A 16787-nucleotide genomic window follows, 5' to 3' on the forward strand; every position below is an offset into this window, starting at 1 on the left:
GCATAGTGTGACCAGATTTCTGCATCTAAAGGACACATCAGCAGCTGAAATTCATTGCCAACTTGTTTAGGTTTACGGTGATAATGTCATGTCCGGAAACAGGTTTGGGTTTGATGCACTAACTTTGATAACTGCAGGACAGATGTTCAAGATGATCAGCGATATGGCCAGAGAAGCACGTCCATGACAGGTGACCATTTGTGCTGCATTGAATGTCTAATTCAGGAGGACAGCCCTGACATGGCATTGAGTGATTTCTATCTTTTTGGACCATTGAAGAAGGTGATTCGCAGCCTATGGTGAAGTTCAGCAAGCAGTCATGTCCTAGCTTTAGGAGCTTGACCCTGATTTCTTCTATGCCTGGATATATGCCTTGGTGCACCGTTGTAACAGATGCTTAGACAAGTATGGGGACTATGTTTAAAAATACTCTGTACCAAGGCCATACTATTGATTATATGTATATGTACGAATTTAATACATTTACGCGATGAGAGGTCTTGTTACCTTATTTATTCTTCCGCACTTGTACAAATCTACATTCACAGAAATGATACAGTAGAAGAAACAAAAAGCACAACAGAATTGTTATGCTAAATCTAAATGGATGCAGCCAAAATTTTATAAAATGTTTGTTTTCTAAATAAGGGAGTAGTATTTTGGGAACGAGGAACATTTAGTGGACATGACTATAGTAGGTCTCTTCTCTGATGGAGGAAACGTGGTAGCTGCAGCAATGCTTTGCTCCTGAACCCTGCAGTACTGCCACCATACAGCCACATCTGGCAATATGAAGCACTCCTATATTATGCACATGTGATAATGACCCTAGTTTGTCTTTCTATTCTGTCTGCTACATTAACTCTTGCAAAAATTTAGCTGAGTCTAATATATAGTTTAATCAATTTCCTCTTTTACAGGTTCAGACACAGACACCTCACAAATTCTCTCCTCACTTAATGAGATTAGTTCATCTGCAGCTGAAATAAACAAAAGCTTTCTCGCATTGTCATTGCAAGTTATCAGCCTGTCTGAGCTTAGAGCGTTGTCAGAAGCTCTCTCAGGTGCCCTTCACAAGAGAGACTGTGAGCAGCCTTCTGTACGGCCATCAGATGCACCCGGGCCATGCATCTTCTCACCAAGCACCATACAATGGGTGTAACTCATATACTCTGTATAAAAATAAGCATTACAAACACAATACGGTTTCAAAGAAATTTGCACTGCATTATTGCTTCTTCTGTATAGAGATAACCTTTTTATAAAGCTCTTATGTATATATGTATTTTATTCTTAAAACATTTTTAGGGAGGTTTTTTTTTTTTTAAATCATATTTATAGAACACAAGATTAAGAAACCCCCTAATATGTGCTGATTATAGTTATTCTAATTACATAATTTGTTCTCTGCCCACACAGGGAGGAGTGAAATAAATGTTGTGTAAATAATAACTGCCCTTCACAGATTTGTCTCCTGTGCTCTTTATTTATAATGTGGTAGAGGCTATGAAAAATAAAATGAAAACAATGCATTAAAAACCTCTTTGATGTGCGTTACTGTTGGATTAATGATGTGCTTCAGTATTCTTTAGTTCGTGGTAAGGATTCAACAATGGTTTTTATCATTCTAGAGCATGTGCTTCTTTCTGGTTTCAGACAATGTTTTAAATAAGGTACAGAGCTTGTTGCTAGTGGAGCAGATCTAGTTGGCTGTGACTGGTTCATCATGTCTCAATGGCCAGAGTCCAAGAAGCCGTCTGTCAAGCGCTCATTGGTCCCACAAAGGGGCCACACTTTACCTCTGTGAAAATGCAGGTCAAGCTGGAGACGAGATCAGGAGCATAAAGTGATGAGAAATCAAAGAACAGATTAAGCCATAAGCCATCAGTTGCTGGTCAAACAAGGAGAAGACCTTACATGGACTACTGTAGCAACAGAATCCAGAGAAGAGCAGTAAGATTAATTATGGTCATTAGTAATTTCACTTCAGGGCTGCTTGTTGCCCACCACTGCTAAAGACTCTCATACTTATTCATATTCTTTCTAATGATTATAATTATTCTTCAGGGTCCATAGGGCTCCTCAGGGAGACAATGGTGTGTAGGTGGTACTTTGAAGGACCGGACACCAACAGCAAAGCTTTTTCCTGAACTGTGCCATATTGTGTGCTACAATTATCCTTGCAGCTATGTCTAGCAAAGGCAAGACTAACAAGCAGCCTGCTGCTCCCACTCTGGTGTCTTGCAAGTCCTGTTTAGCAGGCTTAGCTTCAGAGGATCTCATTCAAGATGGTCTGTGCCTCTTGTTGCACAGTACCTGGCCCCTCAGCCTCAGCATCCTCTTCTTAGGACCCCCCCGGGCTGCTCTTTCACAGGTGTTGGCAAAAATTGTGCTATCTCGCCCTAACGGATGGCCACATTCAGGTACTCCCTGCAAATCCTTTGCCTCCCCATGGGTAGACATACTTTCTACCTCAGTGCAGTGTCAAGCAGCTACCTCTACAGCCTTTCAACAAATTTGTTGTGCTGTGTGCTGTGTTATCTTCCCAGTCCATCCAGCTATCAGATTTTAAGTTATCATCTGGGGAGGCAGAAGATGCAGATCTCTCTCACTCTGACTCCCCCTCGGGAGAGGAGGAGTCCCTATCTAAATTGAATATACCTGCACTTGTAAGAGCCATAAAATCTATTCTTCAAATAGAAGAGACAGAACCCACTTCTAGGGCAAAAGAGCCCCTATTTAAGCGACAGAAGGTAGTTTTGCCAGAATTTCCTCACTCGGATCAGCTATCTGATCACGTGTGTGAAGCATGGAATATGCCTAGTCTGTTTCAGCTGCCTAAATGCTTGATGTCCTTTTACCCTCTTCCAGGTACTTTGCACTAAATGGGAAGTTTCCCTTGCAGTGGATTCCCAAGTGACACGCCTAGTTAAGCACGCTACCTTACCTATCCACACGCAACCTCCTTAAAGGAGACTACAGATTGAAGGATGGAAGCTTTCCTGAAGTCTATATACTCTTACAGGAGCTATTACTCGTCCTGCCAGGGCTACGACCTAGGTGGCAAAAGCAATTGAGAGTTGGGCAGAGGCCCTAGAAGATGCATTTCCCTCTAATGCTTCCAGGGAACAGCTGTCCTATATATCTCACATTAGAGATGCAGCCTCCTATTTAGGGGAGGAGGCTTTGGATACTTTCCTCCTAGCTTCCAAGGCATCTGCTACTTCCGTGGTTGCTCGCCATATTGTTTGGCTTCACTGATGGAAAGCAGATTTGGACTCTAAAAAGGCTTTGGAGTCTTTGCCTTATTCTGGAGAGATCCTGTTTGGCCCAGAATTGGACAAGATTGTGACTACCTTGGCAGCTTCTAAGACTGCGTTCTTGCCCTCTGCATCTACTACGAAGCCTCAGATATCATCCTTTCGGTCCTTTAATCCTCAAGGAAAAGCTAAAGTTCAGTCCTTTCCATGGCAGTCAGCATCCATTAAGGCCTCCAACCCTAGGACCAAACAGGCCTGGGCTACTAGACATCCACCTACCAAATCTGAGGACAAGCCTTCAGCCTGATGGGGCGGGCCTCTCCCTAGGGGCTCCCAGGGTGGGAGGCCAACTTCTTCAGTTTGCCCAGTTCTGGCGTCAGACCACCTCAAATGCCTGGGGAAGCGAAGTGGCCTCCCATGGATACGCCCTCTCATTCTTGATCCGGCCCCTCCAGCAGTTCTTTTGCACAGGACCTCCATCGGCCCTGCTTTATTTATCAGGGTGACCAGGTTTTCGTATGGAAACCCTACATTCTCTTGTCCTGGCTACGGAGTCTGGGGACTTTATGGTGTATGGTCATTCAGGACGCTTACCTACATGTACCAATAGCACCTTATCAGCAGTATGTACAGAAACATTACCAATTTCAAGCACTGCCTTTTGGGCTTTCTACAGCTTGAGCCTTTACCAAGATCATGGCAGTTATGGCGGCCTATCTTCGTTGTCAGGGGATCAGACTGCTCCCATATTTAGACAATCTCTTGCTCTTAGCAAGCTTCCCAGAAATTCTTCACCGCCATCTATAAGTAACCATTGTTTTTCTACAAATGCATGGCTGATCACCTGGAAAAAGTATTCCCTGACCCCTTCTCAAAGAATAGTTCATCTGGGAGCCTTCCTGGACTATCGGGCTCAGAGAATCTTCCTGACAGCAGACAAAATCTGTGTATTACAGCAGTGAATGCGCAGATTACTCCACAGTTGCCGAGTATCAATTCATCTGCAATGTAGACCTTGGGATCCATGGAATCCACCTTGAACATGGTACTCCGAGCCATTTACAAAGCCCTCACTCTGGCTCAGGATATTCTTCAGGGCAAGCCTGTTCAAGTACAGTCCAACAACGCCATGGGAATGGCCTACCTCAATCACCAAGGAGGCACTCTAAGTCAGTCAGCAATGGCAGAAGTGTCCCGCATTCTCGCATGGACCGAGTGCCATCTCCCAACCATCACCGCAGTGTTCATCCCAGGGATTCTCAATTGGGAGGTGGATTTCCTCAGCTGTCACGACGTGCATGCAGGGGAGTGGTCTCTCCATCCAGAAGTCTTTCAGCTCCTGGTGGACAAATGGGGACTACCGGACGTGAACCTCATGGCCTCATGCCACAACCAAAAGCTTCCAGTGTACAGGGCCAGGACAAGGGACCCCAACGCTGCCTTCATGGACACATTATTTGTGAAGTTGACCTTCCTTTTGGCATACCTCTTTCCTCCGGTCTCCCTTCTGCCTTGAGTTCTTCGGAAGTTCAAACCGGAAAGGGGCACGGTCCTGTTGGTAGCTCCGGCTTGGCCCAGACGCCATTGGTACTCCAATCTTCAAAGTCTCTCCATAGACGTTCCTCTCCAACTTCCCGTATGACCAGACCTGTTGTCTCGGGGTCCCTGTCTACATCTGGACATGGCCCATCTGTTTTTAATGGCTTGGCTCTTGAGACGTCCATCCTAAGGTCTAAAGGGTTTGCCAGCTCTGCGGTCCAGACCATGCTCAGAGCACGTAAATAGGCCTCTGCTAGGATTTATCACCGAGTGGCATACAGTGGAAACTATGACCCTCAGGTTTTTAGGATTTCCTGAATCCTTTTGCCTTTCTTCAATCTTAATTGGATTTTTGACTCTGCCTAGCCTCTCTGAAACTGCACGTCTCTGCTCAGTCCATCTGGTTCCAGTGCAGAATTGCTCCTCTACCGGATGTTCACACCTTCCTGCAAGGTGTTCTATGTATACAACCTCCCATTGTCCCTCCTGTGGCTCCGTGGGATTTGTCAGAGGTTCTTCACTTCAGGAACCTCAATTCAAACCCCTGGATTCAGTAGATGTCAAATGGCTCACTACAAAGTCTCTGTTTCTTTTGGCTATAGCATCTGCCCATAAGGTAGCGGATTTAGGGGCGCTTTCATGTCGCTCCCCATTTCTAATCTTTCATCCGAACAGGGCTGTTCTTCAAAGGTGCACTGGCTTCCTTCCCAAGGTGGTCTCTTGTTTCCACCTCAAATGAGGAAATTTCGGTTTTGGCCTTTCAATCACCAGACCTCTCGGCAGGTGAGGCCTCTTTGGATGTGGCCCATGCACTGAAGATCTACGTGGACCGTACTAGTACCATCAGAAAATCAGACTCCCTCTTCATCCTATTTGGATTCCACAAGAAGGGATGGCCAGCCAACAAACAGACTCTGGCCAGATGGCTTTTCATGACTATCTCACAGGCTTACATGCAGACTGGCCTTCCTGTTCCGGCTACAATATCTGCTCATTGTACTCGCTCTGTGGGTCGCTCGTGGGCAGCCCAACCTGTCTTCCAAACAACTAAGCAAGGCGGCCACGTGGTCTTCTTCTCCATACCTTTCTTAGGTTCTATGCCTTTGATACATTTGCCTCTCAAGATGTTTCCTTCGGGTGCCTGGTTCTCCTCTCAGGCTCAGGAGTGCCCGCTCCACCCCCCCCCATTATCTTCCTTTAGAGTCCTATGGACAAAATATGTTTCAAATTACCCTTTTTAACTCTCTCTTCGAAGTCCACAGGGCACCCGCCCTGACATACCTGGCTTCTATGGGTTTCTTCTCTTGGTCACTTGTTTACTTCTCTGTGTGAGAGTGATTCTTCAGTGTACCAGTCTTCCTTCACTCCTATCCTACTCCTGCCTTGGGCTTGTGACTCAGGCTGTGGGCGTGGTATAGGGGGAAGGACCGGAGCATCCTGGGACAGGAAAAAGCTTTGCTGTTGGTGTCTGGTTTTCCAAGTACCAGCTACATTCCATTGTCTCCCTGTGGAACCTAGAGCGTTAACAAGGGTAAGTATTACCATAACGCTCTCCTTTTCTCAAAGATACTACTTACCAGCCTTCTAGGTTTTTACAAGGTTTATCTTCAATCTCTGATAACTGTACTTATTTAGTTGTATAGATGTCAATAGTTTATACACATGCATCTTGTATAGCGATAGTCTACGGACCAGCAAATTACGCATTACTGATGATGAACGATACAAAGACCCGAATGATGGTTTCTTTATGGGACAATTGGAGCTAGTTCTATATGCCAACGTGTGTGTATATATATATATATATATATATATATATATATATATATATATATATATATATATATATAATATATGTATTTGGTTGAACTCTTTTTTTTTTTTTTTTTTTTTTTTTTTTTGAGAAGGGAATTTTTAGGCAACAGATACTGTTATACCCCAGATACATAGATTACATCTTATTGCGGTGGTTGAACACTGAAGAGTCACTTAAGGGTCTATTCATCGTCACTTAATTTCTACAAAACCAGGGAAAGTGAACATTTTCACTTCATTTCTACAAAAGTAACTCTTGGTACCAATCATTATAAAGTCACGCAGGAAATATCACATCTGCTTATCTTTCTCTACCAATGTGGCCCGCTGTCCAAATACTAGTATGGGGACCTAAAGTCATCAAGCTCAGAAAACACAATATTTTCAGAGCTTGACGGTGGAACCATTCGCCATCTTCCCTGGAGTCCCATGTTGCAAAGAAGCATCCTTTTGGATCCCTCCGGCTCCTTCTGCCGGACACCAAGGCTTTGTGCGTCTGCGTGAGCTTTAGTTCATAATTCAGTAATCAGTTCAGTACTGAGGATACTGCTTGCAAGCCCTATATCTCCTTTGAATTTCTCAGAACAAAGGCTCCATTTATATACCTGCAGCTCTCATTATGGTCTGCTCCCACAGAACTGATTTGAATATGTAGTAAGTTTTAGTTCTGAATACCTGGTAGATGTCGACTCATCATAAGAACATATCTCATACCTGGCAATGACCATTAAATGTTAAGGTAGTGTTTTGTATGACATCAAAGGTCAATATAGTGAGCCATACACATTATATCACACACCAGATCCTGGGGCCCCATTTCCCGTTATGGCAAAGTGTCTTTATGTACATTAGAGTCTCTGCAGTGATTCCCGTGTTTCTTGGCACCACCTTCTTGGAATTACATCACTTGGACATACAGCCAATTAGTGAAATGCAGCCCCCAATCACATATTCGGATAGACCAATCACCAGCCAAGGCACCCTATTTAAGTCAGGAAATGCTGGAAAAGGATTGCCAGTATAATAACTTTACCTGATAATAGTACCTTGACTCCAGGTTTCTGTTCTGCATACCAGTTCCTGTGTTCCTACTTTGGACATCCTGAAACCTTGTTCCAGTGTTACTACATTGAACATCCTGAAACCCTGCTCCAGTGCTCCTAAATTGAACATTCTGAAACCCTGCGCCAGTGCTCCTAAATTGGACATCCTTAAAATCTGCTCCAGTGTTAACACATTGGATTTGTTGTTCAATATTCCCACATTGGACAACAAATTGGTAGTTGTTAGAAGAAAAAAAAACTGATATGCTCCAGTAATTAGAGTAGATTTAATCTGGTTTAAATTCTCCTAATGGTAAGTGAGACTCTTTCCCTAGTTCAGAGGTTCCCAAACGCAGTCCTCAAGGCTCACCAACAGTTCAGGTTTTAGAGATATCCATAGTTGAAAACAGGTGGTTAAATCAAGTTGGCTGAGGTACTAATTAAGCTACCTGTGCTCAACCATGGATATCTCTAAAACCTGTACTGTTGGGGAGCCTTGAAGACTGCGTTTGGGAACCTCTGCCCTAGTTGATATACAACTTTAGTAGAAGAGAGAAAAAGTGAGAGAGATATCCAGGGGTGCAGTCTGGAAAATACATATAAAATATAAATCTTTGTTCAAATTTCCTTTTAATATATAAAGATTTATGTTTTATGTATTTTCCAAACTGCAGCCCTGGATATCTCTCTCGCTTTTTACACTAGGGCAGAGGTTTCCAAATGCGGTCCTCAAGGCTCCCCAACAGTACAGGTTTTAGAGATATCCATGGTTGAGCACAGGTGGTTAAATAACGTTGGCTGAGGTACTAATAAAGCCACCTGTGCTCAACCATGGATATCTCTAAAACCTGTACTGTAGTGGAGCCTTGAAGACTGCGTTTGGGAGCCTCTGCCCTAGCTGATATGCAACTTTATTAGAAGAAAGAGAAAAAGCGAGAGAGATATCCAGGGGTGCAGTCTAGAAAATGCATATAAATCTTTACATATTAAAAGGAAATTTTAACAATTAGATAAACAATTGTAAAATACTAAAAGGAGGAGACAAATGCATATAAATTGTGGAAAGTAGTGATTTGAAAAGAAAATATCTACAAGTTCAAAGTATAAGTATATATGGCCTATTAGTGATTCTGTATGTAACTTGTGTAAACAAATCACATTAAATAGCCCTACATATAAACCATATGTTAGTATAAATAATTGCTATTCAGCAATGATTTACATCATTGCTATTATGCAAGCAATATATTTTGTTTGACCGGTGTCACAGAATAGCAATTTGACACATTCGATGAGATGTGTGTTCAAAATCTCAATTTTATTAAATGAGGTGTGGCTATTAAGTAACGAGACTGATGCTATCATTTTATGTTTAATTATATTAAGTACATTTTAACTCCATTCCCCTTCTATGTACGCCCCTTCTGCATCCACACACCGCTGCATTCTTATTTTCCATTGGTCAAAGCTGTGCTGTAACTCTTTATCCGTCAGCTGTCTCAACGGAATGGTATTCCGTATATCGACGGCTCTTTAGCCGCCAGTTCAAATACCGACCCTGGAAGTCCGACAGAATGAGATCCTAAGTAGACGAGGTGAGTAATCTAACCCTCCCCCCACCCCCCCAACCCACCCATTGTGGTGACTAACCCTAACCTCCCCTCCTGGCACCCTAAACCTAAGTATCCCGGGGGTTGCCTAACCCTAACCTCCCCCCTGGGGTGCCTAACGCTAAACCCCCCTCCCTGCACGCTAACACTAACATTCCCGGGTGGGGGTGCATAACCCTAAATCCATCCTGGGGTGCCTAATCCTAACCACCCCCATCCCTGGCTAACAGCATATACTTACCCACCGTCCAGACATTCGGGATTCTGGCGGTTGAGATGTCAATGCTGGTATTCTGATGGTCCATCGGGATATCGCCGTCGGCATTATGCCGCGCGGCGGGATTGCGGTGTCGGTATTTCGACTGCCAGCATAATAACTGCCTCCCGTCTCAACAGCTCTGTTGTTTTCTTATTTACCTCCATAACTGATGCAAAACGGGTTTCCTTGATTACAGATTGGACGTTAGGGAAAAGAAAACTCATTGGTGCTAGGTCTGGCAAGTATGGAGGGTGTTCTAGCACTGCAATCTGTTTCTCTGCCAAAAACTGATTCACAGAGAGAGCTGTGTGGGCTGTGTTTCCCACAAAATTTAGACTATTTCTGTAGTAATGTTGATTCATCATTCTGATGCTGAGATGATGGTCAATTTGAAAAATTTTCAAAATGTTTTCCACATTTTCATTTGTTATTGATGTGCAAGGCCTTCCGGGATGTTTATCATCTTCCATATTCTCACAACAGTCACTAAATCAATAAATGGCAACAGCGCTAGAAAAGGAATAATGATGAAAAAAAAACTATTATGACCACACTAATAGTGTGGTCGTAAGCATTTTTAAATCATTAATTCATTAAAAGTTGTATGTTATGCAACATTATAATTACATAGTTTGAAGCAGTGCCTCCACAAAGGTATCTGGATATACTGTTATTTGACCCAGGTGAGCACCATCAACTGTACCGATCTTTAGCACTATATTTTGCTTAAACAAATACCCTCTTTATAAGTTGGTTTTCTTATATACATATTTAAATACTATTTTCAATGATTTCCCCTTCTGTGCAGGATATAATAACCCCTTTTCTCCATACAATTTGACCCTTAAGACTCAGTTTGCATATGGAAAGATTTGGTGGGCCTTTTCAATTTATCTAAAAAATTAAATTTAACACGTTGCTCTACTTTTGAATTGAGCATTTTTTACGGTGCACAGGAAAATAACAACTTCTTCGAACCTTGTGTGATTGCAGACTATCCGTACGATAATCTTGCAAATCCTCTTTGGGATAGTCCAAGGTCAATGTGTCCCCTCCCCCCCTTCTCCACACACACTCCCTTTTAACTCATGCAGTATGGTTTTCTTTTTTTACTAGTATAGTCTTATTTAATAGCCGCACCTCGTATTTATAGATACCCTATATAATATTTGATTCAATGACTAAGTCATATTTCCATTAAAATATAGGACCTGATTTAGAAATGGACGCAGGTCACATTGCTGCTCTAAATCAAGTGTGAAAGACCAACTTTTTCTGCCTTGATCTGCAGCTTTGCATTGCAAAGGGCATAGTCTGTGATATCATAGCAAGCTACATGCTGAGTTTTGCTGTGTGAGCCTTTAAACTGACACCAATATCTGGAACATGTGGCGTGTGAATATCTGTCTGTAATGGAGAGCTGAGGAACAGGTTGGGAATGGATTGCAATAGTCAAAATCCTGACAGATTCTGATATTTCAACCCAAATCTTTTCCCTTTCCCTAACCCACAGCCTACCCTAACCTACAGCTCCCGAAGCCTAACCCTCCTCTCCCGAAGCCTAACCTAACCCTCCCCCTCTTTTCTTAACTCCCTTTCCTCTCACCCGAATACCTAGTCACTGACAATAGGTCCGATACATATACCAACTAGTCATGTTTTTCCACTTGAAACTCTCCATCTGCAAATATGTAATCATCATGTACTTCTTGGAGTGATTTCCTTTGTATCTTTGGCAAATAATATACACATCTGCTAATATAATCTTTATAGAGCTAATTGTTGTAAAAACAATTATTTGGTTTGCACACTGCTCTGTGGAATCACACATCTGTCAGTTTAATCCCTAGTTTGATCTGAAAAACATGGAAATGTATTGTCTGTTTCTGACCCAAATCACTAGGTACAAGTGTGAGCTTTTATTCCATCTGCTCACTGTCTGCAAATAAGAGCTCTTCATCTAATAGACAAATTACTGTAACCTTGTAATGTCACTTTGCATCTATTGTTATAAGATGTTAGGCTTATGTTAACCATTCACAGTAATGGCAAATTGGAATACTTTCACATTTTCCAGAATTAATCCAAATGTACAGGTTGCCCTCATCTCATCATAAGCCCTATGTATATGTAAGTATTATTCTAGAGATTGTGAGCAAATTGATGAAGTCAGTGGGCAAATTGGAGGATTATATGTCAACCAGATGCAGAGCATAATAAATAGGGTTAGTTTTATGCAGTTTGTGGCTACCATGGGTCTGGTACTCACTATTGTTATCCATCTTGGTCTAATTACTCAGGTGATGCGCGGTTAGGTCACATTTGAGATGGAAGGTTCATGGACATTTTTATGCCTTTTTAAGCTTGTTATATACTGTTGCTGTCATTGATCCATTTGTAATAAATGAAATTTCCATGGACTCTGTTATAAATCATTTTTTTATATAATCTAAGACCCTTTTTGTCATTTTATATTCAGTGAAACTGTTAAAAATAGCTTCCATTTTTTTTCTTTACACCTGTGAATGCAACAAGTTTTACTAAAATGTCTCCTGTATAACAAGACTTTCATATGCATTTTTATCTTTACTGCACTGATGTAATATACAGATTACACTAGTTGTATTGAGTAAGGTACACTATGGTGTTCTGGGAAAGATTCTTAACACACGTTTGCGAGTAAACAGTTTCTAAAAGGAAATAATCCCAAATGCTAGTAACCAGTTCATTAAAAAACAACTTCTCATAAATCATTTAGAGGAATTTACGAGGAACTGCAATTCAGAACAAGCTCTATATAGTGTAAATTGTTTGTACAGTATAAGTTGTAGACAGATTGTCCATGTCCAATAAATAAGTATAATGTCCACATCTGTACTGGGAACAGTTTTGTATTATGAAACTTGATATTGGAGTAAATAATATGGCTGTGAAGTGGATTTTTTGCCAGGTGCTATTTCTGCCATGGTAATCACCCCTTGGCAGCTAACCACAGTACATTGTTCCATTTGGAGCCTTGCTGAGCCACTCAATGACTACAGGGTATTCCTCCTATATGACCATTCCAATATTCATGTGTTTGAAATGAATCCGTTTTCACAGGGAATATATATTCTATTTTTAGACTACCCAATAAAATACTCTTCCAACATTCTTCTCAAAACTTTTTAACACAATGTAACACAAAATGTAACCAGCTAGTTCTCCGGAGTATAGAGATATGACGTGTACTTGTACAAGATGTGATGCAATTATAGTGGCCAGAAACAAAGGTATATATTTTACTTTTAGCTATTTATTCCCCAACTTGTTGGCACATTGGCAGCAGCACACATGTGATTGCAATGCCAGCTTGGGGAAGGTGTGAGTATGATTATGTCTGGCAGAGGGACAAAAACTTGGGGTCCTTTTTTAATTTTTTTTTGCAGGTTTCTGATCTCATGCATTTTGCGCATATACAATTTTTATTTTACTTGTCAGGGGAAATATCTCTGCAACAAAACATCACTTAATGGTAATATAATGTCATTATACACATAACATTAAGGGCCTGATTCAGAGCCGGACGCTCTGAATCAGGGCCCTCCTCCATTAAAATGGAGCGTCCTCCTGGACGCTTATATAGCTGTGGGTCACCACCCACAGCATATACGAGCGTGCAAAAAGATGGTCGCAATGGTCTTGACCATCGCGACCATCGGACTTACGAGGGAAACCCTGCGTTCGGGTTTCCCAGCCACAAGCCCTGGAGTGATTTTGGCTCTATCAGAGCCAAAATCACTCCCACTGACATCACTAGTGATGTCAGTGGGGCCGGCTTCAGACGGTAGGCGTTCCCATGGGAACGCCTCCGTGTGGCTGCCACGCCCCGGCACGCCCACAAAAGGGGGCGTGCTGTCAACATCGACAGCAAGCCCCCTTTGGTGCGAGACCCCCTGAGCGATAGAAAGCCTGTCGCTCGCCAGGTCTCGTGCATGCGCACGACAGAGCTCCCTCCGTCGTGCGCATGCGCAGTGGGGAACATCGACCCACTTGCGAGTGTACTGCCGCTCGCGAGTGGGTCTGAATGACCCCCTAAGATCACCCAGCCCCTCTCACTGCCTTGGTAAGGGTAGTTACCTTACTTCAGTGTAAGTTACCTTCCCGTTGGATGGCAAAACAGGCGTCGGCAATCCGAAAGTCCCAGGCATATAAGAAAGATCTGCTGGTTTGTTCCATGCTCATCTGAACGGATTTCTGGTAGGCAGACTTGCAGAGTTATTATGTAACTCAGTGGTTCCCAAACTGGGTGCCGTGAAGCACTTGCAGGGGTGCCATGGGTTGGTGGTCCAGGAACAAATCAAATAATTTATGGTCCATATGAGCGGCAAAACCAGTGCTGATGGCTGTTAATCATAAAAGATTTATTAACAGTTTCGTATATGGCGCAGCAAATTCCATTGCGCTTTAAAATATGTGGAATGACAGCCTTGTCCATCTAAAGATGACATATAAGCAGAATTTACTTTATTAAAAAATTCTGCAAATATTATTAAATTAAGAACTTTTAGCTTAGGGTTGCCATGAAAAAAATGCTGATGCTGTAGGATGCCGTTATTCAAAAAAAGTTTGGGAACCACTGATGCAACTGTTTTACCAGTGCTTTCTAGAGGATTTTATGTTAGTGATATAACACGCTTGTTCTGTGGCACATCTTTTTGTGTTCAAATTGAATATGTATATAGCGATGGATGACCCAAATCGAGAAGAGGGGACCTTAAACTGGGCTATATCTTCCTGTGCCATTTTTAAATGGCAGCTCTGACTTCATAAAACACTCTACTGCTAATACTTTACATTACATGGCTAATCATTTATTGGACTGTATTATGCCTACTGAGTGCTGTATTATTACAGTGGACTAAACAGTAGTTTTACTTTCTAAGGAGCCTATTTATGAAGCTTTTTTTTCATAAAATGATATGGCAACTGCAGTTTTACACTATCTTCAGATGGTGAAAACTGCTTTAATGCCGTGTATTCACTATGTGACATTACTGAGCGATTGCACGATTACGACATTGTAATCGTGCAATCGCTCAGTAATTGGGCACAAATCGGGCTCCCGCAGGTCGTTTCTGACATCAATCATCGCCCGAACATGCTGGTCAGTCTGCCGATAACGACAGATTGCCCATGTTCGGGGATGATTGATGTGCCTACACTGAACAACTGATCATTCAGTATAGACACAGCACAGACTGAAACGACTGCATGATTACAATGTCGTAATCGTGCAGTCGTTTCACAGTCTGCTGGTGGATACGCACCTTAAGCCTATGGAGGCTTACGAGCAGGAGAGAGATCGTCCAATCCCTTTCCTGCAGCCTCTAGCCGGCGGCGGAAACTGACACTGTGTGCATGCGCAGTTTGTTTCCCTGGACAAGTCTTTCACAGATGTGAAAGACGTCCACAAAATACTAGGGCTGTAACTCGCAGGGACAACTGTTATCACAACTGCTGTCCCTGCCAGTTTCTCTTAGTACATAACAGGGCTATTTTCAGTAAATATCAAAATAATCGTAGCAGTTCTGTGAATAATAATACATAGGCCCCTAAGTTATAAAACTACAGTAATTTGTATAATGATGTGTGACACACCAGCATCTAATAAGTTAATGTCATCCTTTGTAGCAGTAAAACTCCTATTTATTATAAGCTTTAATTTGAGCTGTTATTTAGCATCCTTCCACTAGGTGTCAGTAACTACCTTTACATAGTGTCAAAGAAGCATTATAATGTACAGTACTGTGAGAGATATTGGGACTTGAAAGGAGAATTGCAAGTGCTTCCTTTCCCTTCATTCAATGTACATACTTTACCCCAAGTGTGTAATGCACTTCTATATGAAACAAAAAATCAACATCTATAGACAAAAATGTGATTGGAAAATGTTCCATTAAAATGGGTCCCAGCTATTAGTTTTTCAATACATTTATTTAACTTGTGAGGGAAGTGGTGCAGATAGTGGGGATCCAGATTATCTCAATACACTGTCATTGCTATTGGGATCTCATGTGAAATGATCAGGAAGAGGTACTGCTGGGAGTAGGATGATCTTTTATATCCAAGCTTCCTAATACTGTGTAAGATAAATACTTTATATGTAGTGTCACTAGCCTGGACACATGTTACAGTTACTTAAATTAAAACGTCTGGTCATGTTCAAAACCTTGTTCAAGTGATGTCCTTTCCACACATTTATCGCAGGATTTGTGGCCTAAAAATGACCACAAAGCTATTAAATAATAGTCACATTTAGAATCGACACTGGCAAATATATGCTGTTGAAAGATGAGAGTAAATGATTTCTATTGGCGTGTCGTGTGTGTCTGTGTTCTGTCAGGACTTAGGGTGCCCACACACATAGCGATGTGCTCACGATCCGACATAGTGTATGATTTCCCCTGAACTCTCCCTCGGCAGCTCCCTGGCAATCCTACACACGATTTGGAGTAAAAAGCATCCAATCTGACTTCAGATCTATCGTGCATCCAGTGCATTGTGTCCCAGATTGTCAGATCTGCCCTACAGCACAGCAGATCTGAAGATGCGATGTGCTACCTGCGGGGATGCGCATTGCATCGTGATCGTGAGTGGGGACTCACGGTTTACTCAGGATTTGGCCATGTTTTACACGATCTGTCGTTCCAATGTGTCAGAATCGTCCAGATCGGGTAAAATATCGCTATGTGTGGGCAGCTTTACAGGTCTGTGTGAACAGTGGTTCTCAAACTCTGTCCTCAGGACACCACACAGTTTTGCAGCAGGTGCACAGGTGTAATCATTACTCACTGACACATTTTAAAAGATTCACAGATGGATTTAATTATTTCACTTGTGATTCTCATGAGACCTGGAAAACATGCACTGTTTGGGGTCCTGAGGACCGAGTTTAAGAACCTGTGTGCTAGAAGTCCTGCGGGCCTAAAGGTCAGATCCCTTATAACCAGGGTTGCTGACATTTAGCTCCCTCCTTCCGGAAGGGAGCTGTCGGGCAACCACACTGGGGGGAGTCTTGCAACAAAAAGGGTCCGTGTCGTGGGAGAAAAGGGGGCATGGCTCGGAGGAAGACACGTTGTATGGGGCGTGACAGCGCAATTGTGGCCCCGCCCCCTCTTCACAATGCCAAGATTAATGGCATTGTGATGCAGAGGGCAGGGCTACGATGACGCGATTCAGCGTGAATCGCGTCACTGCCCTCCCCCACCCACCCCGCTGC

At 42.5% G+C, this 16787-nt stretch overlaps 1 protein-coding gene across 1 annotated transcript in view; it reads left to right on the forward strand.

Moving 5' to 3' along the window:
- Positions 1–1525, forward strand: part of KIF14 (kinesin family member 14) — a 97803-nt gene extending 96278 nt beyond the window's left edge. The window contains exon 30 of the mRNA XM_088447895.1: positions 921–1525. Within this exon, the coding sequence (XP_088304021.1) occupies positions 921–1162 (242 nt within the window). The 3' untranslated portion in view covers positions 1163–1525. The remainder of the gene's footprint in view (positions 1–920) is intronic.
- The last annotated feature ends 15262 nt before the right edge of the window (positions 1526–16787 follow it).

This window comes from Taudactylus pleione, unplaced genomic scaffold (genome assembly GCF_031769625.1).
Source record: "Taudactylus pleione unplaced genomic scaffold, aTauple2 ptg000444l, whole genome shotgun sequence".
Taxonomy (NCBI): Eukaryota; Metazoa; Chordata; class Amphibia; order Anura; family Myobatrachidae; genus Taudactylus; species Taudactylus pleione.